Source organism: Marmota flaviventris, chromosome X, assembly GCF_047511675.1.
Source record: "Marmota flaviventris isolate mMarFla1 chromosome X, mMarFla1.hap1, whole genome shotgun sequence".
NCBI classification, from domain to species: domain Eukaryota; kingdom Metazoa; phylum Chordata; class Mammalia; order Rodentia; family Sciuridae; genus Marmota; species Marmota flaviventris.
This window is the reverse complement of record NC_092518.1, coordinates 12,736,336-12,752,825: the sequence shown is the minus strand read 5'-3', so window position 1 is coordinate 12,752,825 and position 16,490 is coordinate 12,736,336. Positions and strand designations below refer to the sequence as shown.

Genomic DNA, 16,490 nt, shown 5'->3' with positions numbered 1-16,490 from the left:
ATTTATGGTGTAGAATATGATGTTTTGAGATATAGTATATAACTTGTTCAGTGACTATAAAAAGATAATTAACATGCATTAGCTCTCGTTTTTCATTAGGGGTAAGAATACTTAAAATCTATTTTCTTGGCAAGTTTCAGGTGTTTAAAATGTTGTCATTAATCACTATAACCATGATGTACAATAGATCTCATGAACTTATTCCTCCTGTGCAATGTAAATTTTGTGTCCTTTGACAAACATCTCCCCAAGCCCAGCCTCTTAGAACCATCATTTTGCTCTCTGCTTCTCTAAATTCAACATTTTAGATTCCACATATAAGTGAGATCATGTTGTATTTGTTTTGTGCCTGGCTTATTTTACTTAATATAATACCCTCAGATTTATCCATGTTGTCACAAATGACAGAATTTCCCTTTCTGAGACTGAACAGCATTCCATTGTGAGTATGTATCCCATTTCCTTTATCCGTTTACCTGCTGGTGGACACACAGGTTGATTCAATGTGTTAACTATTATAAGAAATGCTGCAATGAATGAGGGAGTACAGATGTCTTTGACATGCTGATTTCATATCCTTTGAATATATACACAGTTGTGTTTGGGAATATCTCAATTTATGAAGGAAAAAAAAACCCTGCTTGTTAAGTTTTTATTTTTAATTGACTAAATATATTCCATACTGAATTGAAATAAAATTGAAAGGCTTTTTAAAAAGAAGTTTATTACTTACTTGACAAAGCATCAATAAGGCCAAAACAGCAATTGTTAAAAATATATAAAGTATGTTTAAATTGATGAATTCATAATGATACAAAACTAAAAAATTCACAAGTAAAACCTATTGGGGGCTGGGGTTGTGGTTCCGCAGTAGAACACTCGCCTAGCATGTGTGAGGCCCTGGGTTCGATTCTCAGCACCATATAAAAACAAATGAAATGAAGGTATCTGTTGGTCATCCATGGAGATTGCTAGAGATCCAATTTATCATTTTGAAAACTCAAGAATAAAGAAAAAAATAATATGTTAATTGTGTCTTCCCTTTGTGATCTGTACCTCAGTGTAACTGAGTGGTTGAAGAGAGGAAGTTTCTCTCTACAGAAGTTTTCTGGATATGCTGGGCTCAGTGACACATGACTATAATCCCAGTAATTTGGGAGACAGGCAGGAGGATCACAAGTTCAAGGCTAGTTTCAGCAGCTTAGGGAGATCCTGTCTCAAAAAATAAAAGGGCTGGGGATATAGCTCAGTGGTAAAGCATCCTTGGGTTCAGTCCCTATTACCACACACAAAAACATGTTTTCTGGATAATCAAGAATGAATGCTAGAATTAGAATCCCTCCATTTTGTAGCCACTAATAAACTAATGTCTAGGAATACCCATCCATGGCTGTTTACTAGGACCAGAAGAACACAATACTAGGGGAAAGGAGTGAGCAAAATTCTAATTAGAAAACTCTAAAGGACTAGCTAGTTTATTGCCATCAAGAACAGTAAAAACATTACAAGGGAAAGGTAAAAAAGAGGAGGAGAAGGAGCCTACAGATCAAAAGGATATAGGGAGATATCAACCATTGCTATATGGGAACATTGAGTGATTCCAACATACATACACTTATAATAATTGAAGCAGTTGGAGAAATACGAACACCTACTGGTTATTTGATGATAGAAGGCATTTTAACTAATATTTAAGGTATAATGGCAGTATTATGCTTCAGTTTTTTTAAGTCCTTTCAGAGATACTTTAATATCTGTGGATGAAATGATGTATCTTAGATTTGGTGAGGTCTCAAGGATCCAGGGCTATTTGAGACCTTTAGCTTAAGACAGAGGAAAAACTGCCTAGTTCATCAAATTACCTTGCATTCTAGATTCCCTGTGATATTTTGAATACTCAGAAGCATACACTTTATTTCTAGGACTTGTAACTTTGATTTGGAAAGGTTTTTTTTTTTTTTTGCAATTTTATTTTTGTGGTTCAGGGAATTGAACCCAGGGCCTAATGTATTAGGATATATTAGTTTATACATTATAAGGATCAGCTCGTTTTGGTTTATAACATTCATAACAAATGTTTGCTTATTCTGCATGCCAGTTCCTGTTTTAGTGAACAAGATAGGCAAAATAAATCCCTTATGGCGCTTTCATTTGAGTAGAGTGAGACATACAGTAAACAAAATGAAGTGAGCAAATTATAAAGTGAATAGTAAGAACTATGTAGAAGATGAGGGTATTAGTCATAAAAGTTAAAACTTACTATTAGAAAATAGTAAGACCTATGCAGAAGATGAGGAAGTTATAAAAAATACAACTTACTATTAAGAATAACTTCATGGGCTGGGGTTGTGGCTCAGTGGTAGAGCCCTCGCCTAGCATGCACGAGGCACTGGGTTTGATCCGCAGCACCACATAAATGTAAAATAAAGATATTGTTTCAACGTAAAACTATGTGGTTTTTTTGGTATTGCTGACTATTTTCTCTTTTTTGTTAGATTCAATGGAAGTCAAGAAGGAGAGTCAAGAGAAAACTCCTCACTCAAGCACATCATCTGTGCAAAATGGTAGGTTTTAAAGTAGTTTAATACAACATGGTTTTGTTTCTTACTTAGTATTAAAATAAACTCTTATTGCTTTTGGTACAATATGTACAATAAACTTGTAAATATAAAAGCTAAGCAATAGAAAAGGTCAAAGCTTATATTTTATTCTGAAATTTTTACTTTGGTTTTACTTAGAGATAAAATTTATCCTTTGATAAGTCTAACTAGTCAGGCAACATACATTGTTTCAAGCCAGCTAAGTACACTGTTTTTTGATCTTCTCTGGAATTATGATATGTTATTAATGGGGAGGGGTAGACATTAAGAGTTTGTAGAAAATGTAGATCATTAAAATAATCTGTATACCTGACTACACTAATGATTAGCTAACTGCTTTGCTCTACTAACATTTTCTTGGCACTTTGGATCTAATAGTCCTTTGAGAAACTACTCTGGTTCTCAGAATTTTTTCTTTCCATGAAACATTATAAGAGCAAAATTCTGTTGGACCACATACTTACACACCTTCAGCTCCCCATGAAGAACAAAGTGCCTTCCCATTCATGGGATGAAATGGTATAAACATATTTCTTGAATAAATTCATATCTGAAGTAGATGAATAAACTTTGTATTACTCTACAAAAATTCCTTTGTTTCTAATGACATTTTTTAAATCACTGTGCTTTACTTCTCAATACATTGAAAGGACCTGGGTTGTATCAGAGCCATTATTATTAGGAAATTGTCTTGTTTTTTATTTCCATGCTGCTAATCAAATGTAGATCAGGATGTTTGAATCTGCTCTTTAGGAAGTATTTGTTTTTAAAGAGTTTTCTAACTAAAAAACAGATGGTTCTGAAAACTACTATGCATACCATATGTATATATATATATATGTATGTATATGTATATTCATTCATCCCTGTTTTGCACATGTGTTTTCTCCAGATGATTTTCAGTGGGACAAATATTTGAAAGAGACTGGATCTTTAAGTGCTCCTGCAGAATGCTTCAGACAGGTATGCCAAAATTTTGTAGATGTTTTTTATATTAATGTAAACCAGGCACAGGCCTGTAATCCCAGCACCTTGGGAGGCTGAGTCAGAAGGATCACAAGTTCAAAGCCAGCCTCAGCAACAGCGATGTGCTTAGCAACTCAGTGAGACCCTCTCTAATTAAAATACAAAGTAGGGCTGGGGGTGTGGCTCAGATGTTGAGTGCCTCTGAGTTCAATCCCCCCAAAAATAAAAATAATTTATTCTTATGTCAGGTATACTAAGCCCTTATATGATTGCCCATCTGGAGGGAAAGATAAACTTGTAAATAAATAATTATGAGAAGTGTGATACCTTTATACCGGGAAGGATAATAGAAGACATTCTATTTGAGATTGTTGGGAAGAGGGGGAGGCAGAGGCAAGGCACCTGGGTGTGAAAGAATCTGAATATTGAGGGATAGCCTGGGGTAGCTTGAAGCACAAAGAGGATGGAAGTGATAGTGTGGAAATGAGGTTAAAGGTGTGGGAACATTTAAACTGTGCTGAGCAGCTGGACTTTATCATAGGCAATGATGATCTGCTAGTAGGTTTTTTCTAAGAGGAACAGCCTAATTGCATTCTTACTTCAGAAAGCCCCTCAAGGTGAATTTTAGAGGTTCTATTTAGGTATGTGGGCAAATGAGTAAGACTAGCAATGGGTAATGTTTTTATACTGCATGTCAAACCAAGGAGAGAGTTTGGAGAAAATTTTTTTCTTGACCCTGATAGGTTTGACCTCAGTTACTGTCTGCTATGACTCGTACTTAAAATGTTTCCCAGGTATTCTGGTAACATAACTGTTTTTCTTAAAGTTGATGCATTTTTGACAAATTTTTATCTAATTATAGTCTAAGATTCCACCAGCAAATGACTTCAAAGTTGGTATGAAATTGGAAGCTCGTGACCCTCGCAATGTTACTTCAGTATGTATTGCTACAGTTATTGGAATTACTGGGGCCAGATTACGTTTACGACTGGATGGCAGTGACAACAGAAATGATTTTTGGAGACTTGTCGATTCCCGGGACATACAGCCTGTTGGGACATGTGAAAAAGAAGGAGACTTACTTCAGCCTCCACTGGGTAAGAATAAACCATTTAAAAAAAATAACATATTCTTACTAGTGTGATATTTAGTGGAAATAATTTTAAGTGACCTTTAAAAAATCTCTCTGGCACGCTCACAAGTCAGGTGGTTACTGTGTAGAATGTATGATGAGAGAGAAACTCCATGCCATATGTTGTGCAGTTTGACTTGAGTACTCCTGGCATATGTTTGCCAAAGAGTCCCATTTCAGGACAGTGCTCATGCTAAATCTTCAAACTTGAAATGCTAAGTGCAGCTTTAGATTACACATTCAGATCAAGAACCCCATCTGAGGAAGAAGTTTGTAGCATTTGGTACGAGTTATAGCCTTCTCAATTTTGATCATTGAGCCATTCAGCATTTTTGATATGAAATGAACAATAGGTGAACTCCAGGTCCAAACATGAGAATTTCATTATACCTACAGTGGGAAGAAATCAGAGTGAGAGAAATAGGAGTCAGTAACTTTGAGAGCGAGCTCCAAATCCTAACCACTAGTTCACTAGGGGACTTACATTTAGGTCTTTACAAAGGAGGAGAGGATGGAACTTTAAGTAAAGGGATTAAGATATCAAATATATAACACTCAATTTTGGCTAAGCCTTTGAAAGATAAAAAGATAGTGACTCTTACTTAGGGCAAAAATTTTTAAATTTAAGCACACCATGATACTATGTGGAAAATAAATGATTTAGTTTGATTATTCTACATTCTGAGTGATTGGTAGTTATTGGTTTTTATTTTTATTTTTTTGCAATACAGGAAATTGAACCCAAGGGCAGTGTACCACTGGAGTATATCCCCAGTTCTTTTATTTATTTATTTATTCATTTTTTTTAAATTTTGAGAGGGTTTCATTAAGTTCCCAAGCCTAAGTTTCCAAGGCTATCCTTGAACTTGTGATCCTCCTGCTTCACCTTCCCAAGTTTCTGGATTTATAGGCATGCACCAATGTGCCCAATAGTGGTTACTCTTTTAGCAGTATATTTTCATAATGCCTTATTGTAATTGTTAATATAACTAATATGATTTAGGCTTCCAGGTATTGTTCAGTGGTTGAATCTGTGCTTAGCATGTACAAAGTTCTTGGTTCAATCCCTAGCACCCTGCCCCTTCCCACCAAAAAATTGGTTTAAGATTTATACTTATTGAGCTGGGGTTGTGGCTCACTGGTAGAGCATTTGCCTAGCATGTGTGAGGCACTGGGTTCGATTCTCAGCACCGCATATAAATAAATAAATGAATAAAATAAAGGTCCATCAACATCTAAAAAATTTAAAAATATATATTTTTTTATGTTTGGGTGGTGCTGGGAATCAAACCCAGGGCCTCAGACTTACTAAGCAAACACTTTCCTTCTGAACTATATCCTCAGCACTAAAATATTTAAAAAAACTAGTCAGAGATATGTTATAAGATGATTTAGGGTATATGTGGGTTTTTTTTTCTTTTCCTTTTTTTAAAAAAAAATTTTTTAGTGGTAGATGGACACAATATCTTTATTTTTATTTATTTATTTCTACATGGTGCTGAGGATTGAGCCCAGGGCTTCATGCGTGCAAGTCAAGCACTTTACCACTGAGCCACAACCCCAGCCCATTTTTTGCCTTTTCTTCATATCACATTTTTTGGGTACTAGGGATCAAACTCAGGGACACTCTACCACTGAGCCACGACCCCCAGCCCTATTTTGTATTTTATTTAGAGACAGGGTCTCACTGAGTTACTTAGTGCCTGACTTTTCCTGAGACTGGCTTTGAACTCTAGATCCTCCTGCCTCAGCCTCTGAAGCTGCTGGGATTACAGGCGTGTGCCACCATGCCCAGCTATTTTTGCATTTTATTTAAAGAAAATAAAGATATTACAATGGTCAGCATTTCAAATGCATAACCAGATTTATGGTCATTCTCTTTTTTCAAATTACTTATCATATTTTTTTTTAAATACAAACAATACTTATAGATTACTATCTATTTTGGCAGTGTATATAGAAATTCACAATTTGTGTCAGTTTGGTCTATATGCACTTTTGAATAGTTTAATTTTCATTTTAATATAACAACTTATTTAGTTTTCCTTTTTGAATTTTTGTTTACTTAAAGCTTTTTAAAATTCTTAGTTATAGATGGAACACAGTGCCTTTATTTATTTTTAAAAAACATTTATTTTTTTAGTTCTGTTGGACACAATATCTTTAGTTTATTTTTATGTGGTGCTGAGGATCAAACCCAGCATCTCACGCATGCTAGGTGAGCACTCTACCACTGAGCCACCACCCCAGACCTTATTTATTTATTTTTATGTGGCACTGAGGATCAAACCCAGTGCCTCACACATGCTAGGCAAGCATGCTACCAATGAGCCACAACCCCAGACTTTGTTTATTTAAATCTTTTTTTTTTTTAATTTATTTTTTTATTGGTTGTTCAAAACATTATAAAGCTATTGACATATCATATTTCATACAATAGATTCAAGTTGGTTATGAACTCCCAATTTTACCCCAAATACAGATTGCAGAATCACATCGGTTACACATCCACATTTTCACATAATGCCCTATTAGTAACTGTTGTATTCTGCTACCTTTCCTATCCTCTACTATCCCCCCTCCCTCCCCTCCCATCTTCTCTCACTACCCCATCCACTGTAATTCATTTCTCTCCTTGTTTATTTTCCCATTCCCCTTACAACCTCTTATATGTAATTTTGTATAACAATGAGGGTCTCCCTCCATTACCATGCAATTTCCCTTTCTCTCCCTTTCCATCCCACCTCATGTATCTGTTTAATGTTAATCTTTTCTTCCTGCTCTTCCTCCCTGCTCTGTTCTTAGTTGCTCTCATTATATCAAAGAAGACATTTGGTATTTGTTTTTTAGGGATTGGCTAGCTTCACTAAGCATAATCTGCTCTAGTGCCATCCATTTCCCTGCAAATTCTATGATTTTGTCATTTTTTAGTGCTGCGTAATACTCCATGGTGTATAAATGCCACATTTTTTTTTATCCATTCATCTATTGAAGGGCATCTGGGTTGGTTCCACAGTCTAGCAATTGTGAATTGTGCTGCTATGAACATCGATGTAGCAGTATCCCTGTAGTACGCTCTTTTAAGGTCTTCAGGGAATAGTCCAAGAAGGGCAATAGCTGGGTCAAATGGTGGTTCCATTCCCAGCTTTCCCAGGAATCTCCATACTGCTTTCCAGATTGGCCGCACCAGTTTGCAGTCCCACCAGCAATGTTCAAGAGTACCCTTTTCCCCACATCCTCTCCAGCACTTGTTGTTGTTTGACTTCATAATGGCTGCCAATCTTACTGGAGTGAGATGGTATCTTAGGGTGGTTTTGATTTGCATTTCTCTGACTGCTAGAGATGGTGAGCATTTTTTCATGTTCTTGTTGATTGATGTTTATTTAAATCTTAAAGGTTATTATTAAGATTTTTTTCCTTTTGACATACAAACCAAAGTGTACAAATTCTAAGTATACAACTTATAACAAACATACCTGTATAACTACCACTCATATCAGGAAATAGAAAACCCTAGAAGCCCACTTCTGCTGATTCCCCAAGTTATAAGCTACCCCTTCCCAAGTATAACTAGCATCCAGACTTCCTAATATTATAGATTAGTCTTATCTATTTTAAAACTTTTTATATGTGCTTTAATCTGTTTTTGTTTTGGGGTGGGTTTTTTTTGTGTATTTTTTTTTTTTTTTTTTTTAGTTTGTGTATGACTTTAGATGATTTAAAACTTTAGGAGAATCTTGGTGCATGATAAGATGAGATAAAAGTTAAGCAGAAGGACCAGAGAATGATGGTTATGGAATATTCTTCTGAGAATGCTATTTATTAGATATCAGTAATGTTGATTTATTATAAGAGTAAGTAACAAATCAAGTACATACACTCATTTTTTCCTAATGGCAGTTGTTTTCCTTAGTTGGAGGGTTTTTGTACAGGATTATTAGAAGATGGCTTTTTCTACCTTAACTTTCTTGCATGTAATAATGGATGCATCCATTATTAGTGATTCATATGCCTGTCTATCTTAATGCATTTATCCATCAAGGATGCGTGCTAACTTCTTTCCAGTTCTGGTATGGGCATAGGCAGGTGTTGTATGAAACAGATTGTCCTGAGAAAATGGTAAAATTAGCACCCCCTCTTGTCTTCCTGCTGCCTGTGCCAGATGTTGAGATCTCTAGCAAAGACAACTGTCAAGTCTATTTTGATAGCTTCTGATACGAATTCTAAGATCATGTTTAGATTGCTGAAGCAAGAGCAGTCTTTTTTCTTAACATTTTATGAAAAATTTCAAGTATACATAAAAGAAGAATTTTACAGTGAACACCCCCATACCCACTACTTAGATTCTACCATTATCATTTTATCATACTTGCTTTATTACTTATCTATCCATTTTCTGTCCTTTTGTTAGTTCATCAATCCCTCTTATTTTTTAATACAATTCAGCATAAGTTATTGATATTAGTATACTTCTCTTAGATGCTTAAATTAACTAGAATTAGCATTGGGTTTTTTGTATATTAAATCTATATACAATGAAATGTACTGCTGTATATGTACATTTGCTGAGTTCAACAGAAAACTGTCTTTCTGAAAAGAAGAAACCAGGGACTTTGAGGGAAAAAGGCGGGTAAAAGTCTTTTGAAATCTTGTGCTTGTGTTGTTATTGGTAAAATGGAACTTCTTCCAGTCTCTGTCTTGGATCCCCAACATATATACATGTTCATTGGTAAACCATAGCCAGTAGCTTCTCTAAAATAGAGTTTTGCTGCATGTGGTGGTACACACCTGTAATCAAAAGCTGGGGACTTAGCTCAGTTGTAAAAGCACTCCTGCGTTCATCCCCAGTACCAACAAGAAAAAGTTGCTAACCCCACTGTAGCATTGTTGCCAGACAGTACAGTGGGGATAGTAACAATGAGAGGAGGGTGCATCTGCTCCTCTTGCCTGTATCCTATGTCCTTAGATAAGAAGGTCATTCTCTGGAAAAGAATGATGAGTGAAACATGTTTTTTTTTTTTAAATACTAACTTGCTATAGTATCACAGGGGGACTTTTTTCATGATTTCTCATTTTTAAAATAGGCTACCAGATGAATGCATCATCATGGCCGATGTTCCTTTTGCGAACACTGACAGGATCTGAAATGGCACCTGCAACTTTCTTTAAGCAGGTAAGTGTCATAAAAAACTTCCAACAACTTATATTTTTATTGTGTTAATGGGAATGCTTAATGCTTTGTCTTCTCTGATATGAAAAAGCAAAAATACTTTTTAAATTACTGGATTGGCAATTAAAGTTGTTTTCTGGCCCAAGAAGGAAGGGGGCCACAGAGAAGATGTATCTTTTCAGGCAGGCCCACAGTGACACTCCTCTTCCAGCCACACCCCACCTTTCTACTGTTAACACCCAGTCATTCTGAAACTAGGATGGACTGATTAGGTTACTTCTCTCAAAGTCCTATCATTTTATCTCCAAACAATATTGCATTAACATGAAAGCTTTTGGTGGACACCTCATATGCAACCCAAAATACCTACCCGTATGATACTCGTATGCTAGTAAAGAGAGACGGTCAATAAACACAACGTAAAAAGCAAAACATGGACACATGTAAGAAATGATATGTGCTATGCAAAAAGAGGGGAGGGGAGAGAGTGTGTATGAAGGGATACAGAGAGCCATATGGGGGAAGGGGTTTTGTACAATTTTAAGTAAAGAATTAGGGCAAGTTTCAAATGAAAAGTGATATGTGAACAGAAACCTGAAGGATCTGATTGTTAACCAAGCAAATATCTACAGAAGAAGTGCTCAAGCAGAGAGAATACCCATGGTTAAGACCGTAATGCAGGTGCTGTCTGAAAAGTTTGAGGAATATCAAGGAAGCAAGTGTAGCATAGTTTCAGATCTGTGAGAATGCATTTCTTCCCATATTAATTGATAAATATAGAGCTTACTTTTTGTGTGCTAAGTATTATAAGAGAATATACTTGAGCAAATGGTTTTTAATACATCTTAACAATGAAAACTTAAAAAAAAATGTTTTGGTAGGAACCACCAAAGCCACCCATAAATAATTTTAAAGTGGGGATGAAACTGGAAGCTATTGACAGAAAAAACCCATACTTGATCTGTCCTGCAACCATTGGAAATGTTAGAGGAGACGAAGTTCATATCACGTTTGATGGATGGAGTGGAGCATTTGATTATTGGTGCAAGTATGATTGTCGAGATATTTTTCCAGTTGGGTGGTGCTGCCTAACAGGAGATGTATTGCAACCACCAGGAAATAGTGGTAAGCTAATACATAACTACATATTCATTTATTAATTCATTCATTTTTATTGAAGTTAGTTCTAACTGCTTTTGTGGCATTGTGGTTAGCATTGGTGATATTAGGACTTCGTGTCTAACTAGAGTGGCAGCCAGAACAGCAGTATCACTGTTCAAGCAAGAGAACTAGAAGTCAAGAAAGGCTATGATTAGAATTCTTGAGGGCTGCCCCAACATCATAGTCTTAGTTCCAGTGCACACTGGAGAATATGGGCAAGCTAAAAATTTCATTTGGACCACTGAAGCCTTGTTGCTATAAGCATTGGTCAAGGGTGGGGGGTGGTTCAACTACTTTTATAATAGCTATTCAATTAAAAATTATACACTAGAACTGGGAATATAGCTCTGTGGTAGAATGTGTTAAGCATGCACAAGGCCCTGGGTTTGATTCCTAGTGCCCTAAGGAATCTTTTTACATGGTATATTCCATTGTTCATATTTCAAAGGCAATTTTTCTAAAAGTTGGGCATAACAGCTATTTAAAACACATTTTGAATGGTTTTGATTCTGTTTTTCAAGTTAAATTGATACTTCGATAGTTTTAAGTAAAATCTACACATAAGTGAAAATTTATAACTCTTTAGAAGTTGTTATAGATTTCTATGTTATTTTAGTTATGGTACTATTTATTGGTGTAACGCTAAATTGAATAAGTTGAATACTGTGACCATCTAGATATTTTCTTTCAGAGAAAAGTCCTCAAAATATTGAAGCTTCTTGTTGACTCTTCAAGGGCCTTTAGACATGCCTAAATTGGTCTTCTGTGATGGAATAACTGCTGAGATTTAAGTGAGATCTAAGCATAGAACTTAAACACTGGCCTAAGTTTAATATGAAGCTATTAGTGGAATTAAATGTGAATATAATTAAAATGTACCCCACTAAATGTATTTATACCAGAAAAAAGCTAGATGTAGAAATGAATAGGAAAAATGTGTAGAGGAGAGTGGTGACTATTCTTGTAACTGCTAGTAAGACTTTCTGTAATTTGAGTCACATGTTATTATACTACAATACTGCATGCCTTGATGTTCTTTTTTATTAGGTACCTCTTTTATCATTTCCTTGCTTCCATATTTCTAGAAAGTAGATACTAGTGGTTGAATTTGTAAAATCTAGTACAATACAGATCCGTGTTCATATGCTGCAAAGATAACTAAGGCCTAGTGTATCCCCTCAAGAAGTTTACCTTATAGTGGAAGAGAGATGAATCTCAGGAGGGACTGGTGTGTAAAAAATAATATAGAATTAGCAATTCAAGAATAGAGAATGTGTGCTAGGTGTGAAGGGGACCCAAAGACTTCTAATCTGTGCTAGAGGAAAAGGTGGTTGTATAAAGGAATGCTTCACAAAAGGACACATGACGTGAGAAGGAATTTGCTAGGCCAAATGTAAATAGAAGTAGGGTGGACCCGTTACAGTGTGTAAAATTTGTTTATCCTAAAAACTGAGGAGTTTAGTTTGTGACAAGGTGAATTTGGAATGTGTGATTGAGAATGCTATTGTCCTCCAGTACTTTTTTCCCCTTAGTAATACAGTTTGGTTGACTAATGTAATGACTACTTTTGCAGTCAAACCTACAAGTATGATTTTTGCTAAGTACAGATAGTGTGTCCTACTTTCAGGAATTAAAGAATATGGTTTTGGCTAGATCATGAGGTGGGGACCATGTCCTAGGCACTATAAAATAGAAAATGGGAAGTCCCTGAGGACTTCATGCAGCAGAACTTTCGTATTAGTCTATAATGCTCTTCTCTGGACTGTTAATGGAGAGGAATAAACTGTTACGTTATGTAAACCACTATTCTTTTAGCTTTTTCTCTTACTGTGAGCTGAACTTGATTCAGGGTAAAATTTTGACATCCAGATGCACATGTCCATTGGATAGCTGCACATGCAGATATGGTGCCTTAAAAAAAGATCCTGATTAATTAAAAACAGGATTGAGAGTCATCATGTGCACTCAAACAAATACTGTTTGTGCCAGACAGGAGTACAGGTGTGTGGGGGAGGGTGCAGTTTACATGTTTTGTTGATAAGAGCAAATGGTGGAAGTTTTGAGTCTGGTTTTAATTATACATGTTTAACCAGGTGGAAATGGAAGAGAATCGATACAGAATCTTGGGTGTCAACATTTAAGACAGTAATTCTCAAGGGTGGGGTAGGGGAAGGGAGAGGGGGGAAAAAAGACAGTAATTCTCACTCTTGAATCACTTGGAGTCGTTTGTTGAAAGACATTACCCTGGAACTCAATTCCAGGGGTTCTGAGTCAGTAGGCTTAGAAATCTAGGACACCGAGAAAAAATGTACGTAAATGTAGGATAATTACTAGATGGTTCTCCTAACAATAGGAGAGGAAATATTTTAACGAGAAAACATTCAACGAGCAAGAAAATAGTCATTGATGAACTTAGTACATGTGATTAGTGGACTTCTTCATAAAGAGTCAGATTTAGAGTCAGGATTGAATAGGAAATGGAAAATATGTGGCTTCTCAGTACATTGTGAGATCTGTCTTTTCTATTCTTACCCTACTGAACATTTTCCCACTTTAAGTAAAATTTGAAAAATCTTATGTTGCTTTGTCTCTTTACCCTCTGCTGTGTGTAATGCTTTCAGTATTTCCTCTACATTCATTGAAAACCACATTAGATAGTGTTATAATTTTGCTTTCATCATCAAACATAATTTAGAAAACATGAGAAGGAAAGTTTATTGTATTTGCCCATATTTTTGCCCTTTCAATTGTTATTTCTTCTTGTTTTTCAAGATTGCTCCTTTCATTATTTTCTTCTTGCTTAGAGAGGGTTTTTTTGGCCATTCTTTTAGGAATGAGGATGACAAATTCTCTTGGTTTTTCTGAGAATGTCTTTATTTTGTCCTCATTCTTGAAGAATATTTGTTAGACATAGAATTCTAGACTGATAGTTTTTCCAGCACTTTTCACGTGCTGGAAACATATCTTCTTTATGGCTTCCAAGGTTTCAGATGAGAAATTTGTAATTATTCAATTTGTTTTCCCATATAGGTTCTATTATGGGTACTGAGCCACAACCCCAGCCCATCCGGTGGCTTTTTAAATTTTTTTGTAAATTTTTTCCTTTTAGATTTACACAACAAATATATTTTGACATATTATACCTACATGGAGTATAACTTATATTAATTAGGATCCCTTTGCAGTTACACACATGATGTGGCATTTCATTGGTTGTATATTCATAAAGGTACATAGGAAAGTTAAGTCACATTCTTTCTGCAGTCTTTCCTATTCCTATCCCCCCTCCCTTTTCTTCATTCCCTTTGTATAATCTAATGAACTTATATCCTGCTCCCACTTATTGTGTGTCAGCATCCACATATCAGAGAGAACATCTGAGATTGGCTTATTTCACTTAGTCTCCAGTTCCATCCATTTTCCGGCAAATGTCATAATATCATTCTTCTTTATGGCTGAGAAATATGCCATTGTGTATATATACCATATTTTCTTTATCCATTCATCTGTTGAAGGTTAGTTCCATAGCCTATCTATTGTGAATTGAGCTGCTTTAAACATTGATGTGACTGTGTCACTATAGTATGCTGATTTTAAATTCTTTGAGTATAAAACAAGAGTGGGATAACTGGGTCAAATGGTGTTCCATTCCAAGTTTTCTGAGGAATTTCCATACTGCTTTGTCGCGACCCCTTGCCCGCAAGGAAGACGCAACACCCAGGAATCTTCTCTCAGCAGTTTATTCAGGTCTCTTGATATTTCTTATTCTTTCTTCTTCTCTCTTTCCCGGATGCCCTCCCAGCCTTAATAAAGCATCCCAAGCCCCAATGCAAAGCTGCCGCGTGGAGCTTTCTCACAGGGTGGTGAAAAATCATGTGCCAACTCTCTCAGATAAGGAGTTGTTTGTCACATACCGCAGCGGAGCCAGCGCCATCTCGTAATGGCGACCATAGTCTGCAGAAACGGCAGAAGCGGCTCACCACACTGCTTTCCATAGTGGTTGCTCTGTGCCTTTTTTTTTTTTTTTAAATAGTGTTGGGGATTGAACTTGGCCTTGTTGATGTGAGAGCTGTACAACCCTAACCTTCTTGTGGCCTTTTTATTTTTATTTTTTTTAAATAAGAATGTATTTGTGTATCATATTTGTGCTTTGAAAGTTTTAGCTTGAAAGGGATTTCTGAATACACTGATTTGTTTTGTTGAGACAGGTGTCCTTATGTTATCAGCTCAAGTGATCTTCCTGCCTCAGCCTCCACTATAGTGCCACCATACCCAGTTTTAAACATATTTTGCACTTAATATTATTTTCACCTTAAGATTGGGTTTATCAGGATGTAACCCCATCCTAAGTTGAGGTGCTTCTGTTTCCCCATGTAAAATATGTTCCTACAAATGCATTCCATCATACGACTTAACAAAATCTCTGTTTTGTTAGGTATTTAGAATATATCCATATGTATGTTACTAAACTAGATGATATGATAATTACTTCTATGCATATGTATTTGCATATCTCTCTTTTTTCCATTCATTAATTTTGCTGGGGTAAGGGATTTAAAAAAAATATTTTGTTTTAGTTATACATGGACACAAGGTCCTTTTATGTGGTGGTGAGGATTGAACCCAGTGCTTCACATGTGCAAGTGCTCTGCCACTGAGCCACAACCCCAGCCCTAGGGGTATGTTTTTAAAGCTGACAAATGGTTTTTCAGAAAGGTATACCCACTTTTCTCCACCCTCAGACTAAGTGAAAGTAGTTTTTTCATACTCTGGCCAACCTCAGAAATTATCTTTATTGTTTTTGTTATTTTAAGTTTTTCATTTCATAGGTTACTAGTAGCAGTGAATTTTCTTTTTACATGTATTTTAACCATTAATATTTCCTTACAATTTGCCTGTTGATAACCTTTTTTCATTTTTCCTCTTAGAGTATTCCTTTTCTTATCAATTTGATGGCTTTATTTATTGTATATATCAACCTTTGTCATAAATATAAAACTTCTTAGTCATTTGCTTTATAGTGTTATTAATAATGTCTTTTTTAACTTACAGAGCTATTTATTGACTTGACTAGTAAATAATTAAAGGGACTTAATTCCAGTAGGCACTCATAGGAGTAAATTAATTTAATTTCATAAATTAAAAGCATCTATTTTGTTTCTTTTGAATATTTCCTTTTTTAAAAGTTTTTTAAAAATTTTTTTTAGTTGTAGATGGACACAATACCTATTATTTTGTTTGTTTGTTTTATTTGTTTATTTTTATGTGGTGCTGGGGATTGAACAAACCCAGTGCTCATGCATGCTAGGCAGGCTCTCTACCACTGAGTCACAACCCCAGCCCCTTGAATATTTCTTATATTCATTGGAAATGTTTTTCAACCTTTAAATAATTGCTTTTCCATAATTTTTAAGGGTGTGGCACAAAACTTTTTCAAATAATCAATGATGAAAATGGTTCA

The 16,490-nt window shown here is 35.6% G+C and overlaps 1 protein-coding gene across 1 annotated transcript in view; it reads left to right on the top strand.

Annotated features, from left to right (window-relative positions):
• The window catches only part of Scml2 (Scm polycomb group protein like 2), a 66,254-nt gene that overhangs the window by 16,268 nt on the left and 33,496 nt on the right, over positions 1-16,490 (top strand). Inside the window, exons 3-7 of the mRNA XM_027927446.2 lie at positions 2,496-2,564; positions 3,493-3,563; positions 4,429-4,663; positions 9,783-9,871; positions 10,750-10,993. Coding sequence (XP_027783247.2) covers positions 2,496-2,564; positions 3,493-3,563; positions 4,429-4,663; positions 9,783-9,871; positions 10,750-10,993 — 708 coding nt within the window. The remainder of the gene's footprint in view (positions 1-2,495; positions 2,565-3,492; positions 3,564-4,428; positions 4,664-9,782; positions 9,872-10,749; positions 10,994-16,490) is intronic.